The sequence below is a fragment of the Acyrthosiphon pisum genome, chromosome A1 (genome assembly GCF_005508785.2).
Source record: "Acyrthosiphon pisum isolate AL4f chromosome A1, pea_aphid_22Mar2018_4r6ur, whole genome shotgun sequence".
Classification (NCBI taxonomy): Eukaryota; Metazoa; Arthropoda; class Insecta; order Hemiptera; family Aphididae; genus Acyrthosiphon; species Acyrthosiphon pisum.
In genome coordinates this window covers 45,005,979-45,015,506 of record NC_042494.1, presented here as the reverse complement: position 1 = coordinate 45,015,506, position 9,528 = coordinate 45,005,979, and the positions used below count along the sequence as shown (strand labels likewise).

At 27.1% G+C, this 9,528-nt stretch overlaps 1 protein-coding gene across 1 annotated transcript; it reads left to right on the top strand.

The window, feature by feature from the left end:
- The first annotated feature begins 3,349 nt into the window (after nt 1–3,349).
- Nucleotides 3,350–5,874, top strand: LOC100159214 (uncharacterized protein). The gene is made up of 4 exons (NM_001162588.2): nt 3,350–3,551; nt 3,776–3,881; nt 3,954–4,115; nt 5,506–5,874. The coding sequence occupies exons 1-4, from the start codon at nt 3,451–3,453 to the stop codon at nt 5,782–5,784; spliced, it is 648 nt and encodes a 215-aa protein (NP_001156060.1). The 5' UTR covers nt 3,350–3,450; the 3' UTR covers nt 5,785–5,874.
- The last annotated feature ends 3,654 nt before the right edge of the window (nt 5,875–9,528 follow it).

Below are 9,528 nucleotides of genomic sequence, written 5' to 3'. Positions count from 1 at the left end.
TTAAGAAAGAGAATAGTCACAACACTGGACTAAAACCTTTACTGATAACGACGAATAACACAAAATATATAAAATATGTATATAATTTATAAATATCTGTGCTCACAAGTCACAACTCACAAGCACAAAGTATTATCACAGACTACATGAAAATATTTATATGTGTAGTCATAGTTATATAGTCTGTGGTATTATCGTATTGTTATATTCTGTGGTATTAATGCATTATACTATTATAGTTTCTTAAATCGTGCTCATAAGTCATAATACGTCTAAATAGTAACATACTATAAACCATAGAGTACCTATAGATGATGACTTAGATCATATACTAGTAAACTAAATAATGAATATGATTATGATATACCTACTATGGTCTACGATAGTATGAATCATAGATGCATATGGACATTGATTGTTTTAGTTTAGACACATAGATTTAACAGATATTATGTAAAAATACTTTTTATATACTATCTGTGCTTGGACCGGCCATCAAATACTTACATGGAATTATTGGAATTCAATTATTATATTCATTAAAAATTAAGAGCAATTACAATTTGGAACTGGAAATAGACTAATAAATTAGTAATTATAGCCATCATTAGTAGATAGGTCGTAGTTGAACGGGGTACCCGGTGTAGATACCTACCACCTACGAAGCCTTCTTTTATATTGAAGAACTTTTTAGGATATCAAGTTTTAGAAATGTCTTAATATCCAAACATATTTATAATACGATACAATTACTAAAGTCAACTAGTCAAGCATCAGCCATTGTCACTAGTTCCCGGATGGGTGATCCCATCCTAGTTCTAGTGACAATTCATCACTACATATCCACACGTGTTCTTACCAACTGCACCCTCCATCACAAAAAAAACATACTACAAATATGAAATAACCACTTTGTGAGTTGTGACCCATGTTGCCACGGGTAAATCAATAAAAAAAAATAAAGAATTAAATAGGTACCTGTGACCTAATAATTACAATTATTGCAATACACTAGTGTACTGAATATAAAATATTGTATTATTATAATATAATTATAAATATTTTTATTGCATAAAATTATTTTCACGCCATCAATATTTATTTTAAAACAAAATGTTGTCGTTTGATTGTTGTGTTTTCACTCCAAATAATTATTTATATATTATTTTATAATAATAGGACGTATACGGTATAGGTAACTACTAAATAAAAATAAACGATTTTATAAATTAATTTTTTTTAAATTCTGAGCGGATTGATGAATACCTACTTATTGATTTTACAATGATGAGTGTTTTTATTATTATTATAAATTGTTTTTTTTTGTCTACCATCACTAATCACCTTTTGGAGCAGTAAAATGTTTCAATTTTCTACTTCAGCATTTTAATTTTCATAATACTCATAGGTACTTCATTACATTTTTGATTTTTTAGTATTTGATTCCAATGACTTGATTGTAAATTCAGTTTCGTATTGCTTCCGTTGTATTTTTATAATGAACTTTATAATAAAACTACCTGATGAGAATATGGGATCAGAATGTGACAACAATTAGCAATAAGTAATACATTTTGCTATACAATCTAAGATATTATTTTTGGCCCCTTCCCAAAGGGGGCCGTTGTTCTTTGACATACGTTTTCTTAAATTTTTTTGTTCTAAAATACATATTTTTTAAATTTCATTTTTCTATAAGTTATAGATAATAGATATACTAAAACTTGGTTTTTTAACACACATACCCAAATAGTCAAAATGCCAAATCGTAACATAAAAAAGATATTAATAAATATTAATTACAAAATATACTATCCAACGATCAACAACGGATGTAAACAATGATTTTAATTTTAAAATATATTTTAGTAATTTGTTCTAGAATCAATGGTATAAATTACAACACAAATTATTACATATTTTGTTTTATATTACCTACCTAACTAAATAAATATTAATAAAGTCATTGATTATAATATAATACCTACCTAGTACCTATACCTATTAGTTATTATTAGTACTTATTAGGTAGGTACCTAATTAGTTTTAATTTTAATATAGGCACTCTTCTAAAAATTCGAAAAACAAATTGCTTTAGTAGGTATAGGTAAATCGGTAAATGTATAATATATAGTAGTTATATTAGTTATTATACTAATAGGTAATATACTAATATATTATAGTGATTAGTGACTACTAAGTATATAGTGGCTGCCTAATACCTACCCATTTAATATTTATAAATTTAAATTTGGATATTAATCATAGGTGCAAATAAGGATTGGTGTCGCCACCCTAGAATTAGTAGAATTGCTATAGTAGTCCCCCAAAACTAATGACTTCAACTTTCAAGTACTTCACAATAGTTGTAATAATTTTTATTTTAGATTCCAAGCTGTCAGCTGAGCAATTAATTTATTGATTTTAAAACGATCTGTGAGTTTTTATTAATTCTTTTTTTTGTATGTTCTTGCGTGGGGCCGGGGGCGGGAAATATGTCATCACCTCGGTAAACATTGGTATTTTAAATTGTCCATAAACCGCTCAAAACGAGTCGAAATGTTTTCAAAATTGTATGGTGTAGGTATATAAAATGAAAATATAAACATTCAGTGAAATGTTCATATGTATCTACAGTTATTCATTTTTAAGTTACAACAACATAAGACAAATCGTAGACACCCTAACTTTTTCAATAGATTTCCTCCTATGCCTATACATAGAAACATGAAACACTGATGTATACCGAATTAGGGTAATCAACTCTAGACACAATTATTAGTTTAAGTAATTATACCTATCGATGTAATTTATCCCTGCAGTCGATACATTTATAGGTAGGTACCTTAGGCCTTAGTGGCTCAAATGTACTTATTAAGTATTACTAGACTACTGGTATTAGGTATAACTAGTGTCTAGTATGTAGCCATATAGTCATGAGGCAGATACAGATTTGTATTGTCAAATTAGACTAGGTAGTAGGTACAATGTACAAATTACTATTTAAATTTAATATTTTATAAGTATCGATGAGATATTAATATAACCTATTAAATTATTTATAAATTGATACCTAGATAAAATAAACATAAATACTTATATAAATATAGGTACTATTATAAATATACCTTATGTACAATACTATTGAGATAAATTATAAATAGGCAAATTTGCATCTCAAATATTTAATTTTAATTTTAATATTATGTATTTTAGATATTTTAAAAGATTGGTAAGTACCGCCACACGGTAATTTTGCAATTGGTTACACTGAACTGAGTTGTTGAGGTTATAAATTGTTATCACTTTATCAATTCAATATTTTCCCTATTGTCAACACGATAACAATATTGACATGTGTGTTTTGAAAAATCAAATATTAATTTATAATTATTAATATTTAATTGTCTAATAGGTACCTATTATTTTAATATAATTCACTTGGTCGTCATGGAATACGAATTCAAAGACAGAACAAAAGTGAAACGGCATCGAAAGCCAATTAATAGGACAACCAAACGAACTATAACTTTTGATGAAAAATCTAGAACGTAAGTATTGTAGTAATTATTTCAACTATATTGTTTTTGAAGAATATTAATAATATTGAAATTCTCATAAAACACACACTTAACATGTTTGTGACGTGATTCCAGTACCATACACATTTTTAAATAACAACTTTAACTTTAAAAGTGTATTGTTTGTATTTATAGTTGACATTAGTTAATTAGTTAACCTGCTTATGTTTAATTAAATTTTTTGATATTGTTAGAGATTTTTTGACTGGATTTCATAAAAGAAAGCTTGCACGAAAAAAGAAAGCCAGAGATGATTTTGAAAAGAAACTTAAAGAAGAAAAGAAAAGAATCAAAACTGAGGTAAAAATTTAGAATATTATATTAGTTTTAGATAAAACTTTCTTTTATTAATATCATTATTTTACATTATAGGCAAGAGAAACGTTTTTAAAATTGACTAATTCTCATCCGTTTATCAAAGAACCTCTTGATATGGTCACAAGAGAATATAATTTGGAAAATCATACAGTACAAATTTGTGATCTTTCAACAGATGAGATTGCAAAAAGTAACAATTGGATTGGATCAAATAAGGTATTAAAATATACCAATGTACTCTAATGGCTTATGAAATAAGACCAATTGTGTTTATAAATGTATAGTTAAATTTCATTAAAAAGCATTATTATTTATTATCTATCTATGAAACATTTTCAGTGACATTGATTTTTGACAAATTTGATATCGGGTTTAACATAAGCTACAGTAACTATTTAAACCAATCGGATATTTGTAGTTTGCCAAATTTATATGAAAATTCAGATTTTGCTTTGAGACTATAATAAATAATAATAATACTTGATAGTAGTTGCAGTCAAAAAAATTATTAGTGACCATTGCAGTTGTTCTCCTAATTAGTTATTTTGTTTATATATATACACATAACTGACAAAAGCATATTTTTTCTTGTGCACAAATAAAAATAATATTATCCATAACACAAACTAAATGTTGTGCTTAATTTATTTCTGTAGTATGAACATCTGATATACCTTAAAGATGTTAGAGATCATTATTTCTGACAGCAACTTAATTATATAACATAATATATATTATTTACATTGTACAATGTGCATACATATTAAAATCATTGTGATAACTGATAATAGTCTAGTATGTGACCTACAAATATATTTTTGGCCTACGCCATAATGTCATAATATTGTGTCCAAAAAATATGAACATACATTAGGTACATAAAATTAAAACATATAGGTAATAGGTATACAACATTAACAACACACCTTAATATTTAATTCTATTACATTTTAGATGTTGTCAAAAATATTTATCTCTCTTTTCTAACAAAAATTTTTCCTTTTAATATACTCATTTAAAATAGTTACAGTTTACTGGTATGATCTGCACCATTTGTTTTTTTATTTGTCAATCTACAATTGAGGCGAAGAACCATTAAACTATGCTGTATAGATTCATCAGTTATTTCATATTTGTATAGTCTTTCTACATTTCGATTGCAGCCTCCTGTTTCTGGTTCAATAAAAAATTTCTAGTGGTAGACAACTTTGCGAAGGTATGGTGAATATTGATAGTATATACTATTGACTGTTATTATCCCAAGTTGGTTTTATTTTATTTTTAATTATCAGCAGAAGAATTTCTAGATCACGCTTTTCGACAATAAAATATTTTACTAAAGTAGAAACATATAAGTTTAATATTAGTTCTGATTTAGTATACTTTACTATACAGAAAACTGTAGGCGGAGTAATGGACTAAAAATTGATTTCTTAGTTGCATATCGACAATTACTGCTATTGTAAAACCACATGTAACTTGAAAAATTATCCTTTCTATTGTACACATTTATTATTTATGTTTGAAAAAAGTAACAATAATATTTTGTTTAAATTATATTTATTTATTTTACTTCTTTTTACATAATATATATATATTTTTTTAGGTAATTTATGAAGATGACGAAGAAAGTAAAAAAGAAGAGGATATTGATAAAACAAATGAAGAAGATGGTGATGTACCTGGCATGAGTTTCAGTTCAATAAAAGAAATAAAAAAGGCAATTAAAAAACAAGCATCTCAAACTGTACAAAACAGTAAAATATTTAAAATGAAAAACAAAATTGAACAAATTAAAGATAAAAAGAAAGCTAAAAGGAAGAAAATGTTAGAAACAAAAAGACAAAAATGGTTGAAAAAAAAAGGGAAAAAGATAAAAAAATGATTATATTACTAGTAGATTTTTCTGGTTTGTTATGAAGGTATATTATGTATAAATTTAAAAATAATAAAATATATACATTATTTATTATTCTGTGTGGGTATTTTTTAATTTTAACATACTAATGAAATTAATACAATTAATGCAAAAAGCTTATTTATATTTTTCACGTCCAGTGATTTAATTGTGAATATAGTATTTTGTTGACTGTCCAATAAAATTATAACAATATGTTGTGTGTATTAAAAATATTATCTCAAGTGAAATGTGTATTAAATATTTGAATCCAATAAATTATTATATTAAATGCAAGTATAATAAACATGTAACAATAGATATTTAATGGATAGTTACTATGCATTACCTCAATAGTAAAACACTAAACACTAGATTTTTACACACAGATTTGTGCACGTTGACTCTGTAGACCATATCACAAATATTACTAAATGTAATGACTAAGTAGTAAGTATTAAGTATTTTAGCTTTTAAATTCTATTATTTTATTGAAAAGAATAATATGACAAAGCAAGTTATTACTATCTTTAGTAGGCCTATTGGCTATTACAGTCTTACTATATTGTTAAAAATTATATTTTAATGATATATTTCCCACAACATTTAACAGTAGGCATGAGTGGCATTTAATTTTTACAACAAAATATATTATTGTTAATGAAAAAAAAAATGTGTGACATTTAAGGATCTTTATAAAAATAATCTTATTTTTTTTTTACGTATTATGAGATATTAATCATGTTTTATTAACTACCGTTGTTTCTATTAATTGTTCACAATTAATTATTATTATTTATTTAAAAATTAACGGGTGGTCAACCCGGTGTGGCGGTGTCGGGACTCGAGGCCTAGCAATAACAATCGGTATATACTAGTTGCCTCCCAAAAATATAAATTGCCTCCCATGCGTATCGTCAATAAAAATGTTAATAATATATATTATATACACTAGATGCCTCTCATATAAAGTAAAGTACCTATTCATTACATTATATAATTTATATCTGTTCATAGACTTCACTAAAATATACCTACCACATAAATAGATGAATATTTATTTATACGTTATACATAATATAGATAGGTACCTATTGTGTATATTTTAAAAATTAAGTTTCCAGAGTAATATATATTTAATATAATATTAACTAATAATAATAATTAATAAACACTAGTCTATTATATGCATCTATACAATCAAATAATTGTCTATTTTGTTATATTATTAAACGTCGTTGTTTTAAGAAGGTACCTTTTTAGAAGAACTTCATACTGAAATAATTACATTTTTTTAAATTAAATTTAAAAATGTCATCACAAATTTAATCACATTTCATCCTTATATTAATATATTATGTCCTTTATTAGTCAAGAATAAATCTACACTGAATACCCCTCATACTAAATTGTTCGCATACATTTTTTAGTCAAGTTTGCATTATATATGTCCATTATTATGTCCTTTATGTGCAGTGGCGCAAATATGAGGGGGGCTTGGAGAGGCTTAGCCCCACAAAATATAATAGCATACCATTCTTAATGGTATGTACCTATAAACTATAATTTTAAAAAAAATGTGTTAGGGCTTGAGTCCCCCCCTAAACATTTTTCCTATTTGCGCCACTGCTTATGTGGTCGCTTATGAATGAATTGCCCAATTTCGCTCAATGTTACTTTAGCTTTATACACCCCCACTTCGTTTTTATATTTTTCAATAATTTCCATCGATGGGTTTTTATGCCCAATCAAATGATTAAACCTATTATTCCACCCACTCATACACGTTGTTGGTTGACTTGGTTCTACTATAAACCATGTAGGAGGAGCGCACACAACGCGTCAACACGGGAAATTATTGGTGAGGAATAAGAATCTTCAGGAAAATATTTACTGGGAATATTTTTATCCTAGGAAAGTATTGTTGGGGAAAATATTAAACAGGAATAGTGTAATCTTGAAATTATATTACAGGGAAAAAAAATTAGGCAAGTACATATTACATAGATACCTATAGTGTTATCGGGAAGGTTTATCACAGGAATAATACAACTAGGAAAATATTATCCAGGAACTTTAAATCCCGAGAATAAATCCCTACGTCTATACCTACCTATTGTCCAGCGTTAGCAGATTTCAATACATGTTAAATTATAGTATTATAACAAAATACATTTAATTATATTTTATAATCATTTTCGAAACGTTTTTATCATTAACTTTGATGATTGAAATTTAAAGTTCATCAATTATATAAACTAATGTTCATGTTTAACACTCATATTATATTGATTTATTATCGATGTGATTACATGAATAGCTAATAGGTAACTACTTCTAGGAAAACTACTGGCATAGAAATTAAAATGATGTATACTGCTGGCTGCTGGGCGCTGGCGTATTTACCAAATGCGAATAAAATATGTAATAGTTTTTAAAGTTCAATAAATCATTTATAAGTTGTATATAACGTTCATATAAGATAATATTATACTTTAAAGTTACCAAAAGTTTCGGTTTAGGCCCTTCTAAAACGTACTCCCGTGAACCGTTTTTATAGTCAGATGTTGACTTTGCGACATATCGATGGGTACAGAGTTCGAGGTCATCCGACTTTTGGTTCGGGAGTTATGATTTTTTGTGTGGTTTTTGTACTTAGAAAATTACGTAGTTACGTGTATTTTGGATTTTGGGTTTTCTTTTGATCACTACAAAAACCGAGATTCTGGTCTTTTGGTGTACGAGGATTCAAAAAGGAACTATGTCGAAGTGCGCACGTCCATTATTTCACCTATAATCGGAGTAGCAAAAAGTTGAAAAATGGATTAAGTGAGATTATTCGTATAACCACGTGTGCACACGTTTCCTCGTAGTATACGTCTGTTTAATGTTTTAAGTAATAATTATTTTGAACTTTTTTTTATCACATATATTTTAGTAGACGTGTAGCTCATTATTAATTAATGTAAATCGAATATAAGAATAAAACATTAAAACCTATAAAATAATAGGTCAATTCACTCTAATATATTGTATATTTGAGCTAACAACACAGAATTGGAACGGTTGGATGTACATTTTGAGGTACTATAGGCTATAGCTCTTTCAATATTGATTGTATTGTCTTGAAATCTTTGAGGTTCAATGCAATGACACCTCTAGATCAAATTTCTGTTCTCAAAACAGCCACGTCTCAACCTTAAGGTTGAAAAATTGACAAAAGAAAATGTCCTACCAATTTTTTTGTTGAATAATTCAAATTTTGAACACGTAATTACCTCCTTAATATAATTGAGTTAAAAAAAACTTTTACCTGCTGGGAAATTATCTGGATATGTTTCTCCTTCGATCCTTGAAGGTTAGGTTATTGAAGGTTATTGAAGGATTTGGTTTTTTTTCTCCTTTTTTCAAAATCGTAATATTATATCGAGAAAACCTAATAACTTCAATATTGGTCGTATCTTTTTGAAATCTTCGAGGTTCAACGCAGTGACACCTCTAGATAAAATCTCTGTTCTCAAAAAATCCTCGTATTGATTTTAAGTTTGAGAAATTGACAATACAACATTTCCCGCCAATTTTTTTTTTAAAAATTCAAATTTTGAACACAACTCTTACCCCCTTAATATTTGAGTTAATAAACTTTTGAAAACTGGGACTTAGTCTACAGGCGCTCTTGCTTCGATCCTCGAAGGTTTTAGGTAGATAGAACTGACATTAAAGGATTTGGTA

Excerpts from the sequence above, each read along its gene's own strand:
- LOC100159214 (NM_001162588.2), top strand. The coding sequence starts at position 3,451 with ATGGAATACGAATTCAAAGACAGAACAAAAGTGAAACGGCATCGAAAG. Across the intron at positions 3,552-3,775 it reads TTTGATGAAAAATCTAGAAC|AGATTTTTTGACTGGATTTC; the intron begins GTAAGTATTGTA and ends TGATATTGTTAG. Across the intron at positions 3,882-3,953 it reads AGAAAAGAATCAAAACTGAG|GCAAGAGAAACGTTTTTAAA; the intron begins GTAAAAATTTAG and ends TTTACATTATAG.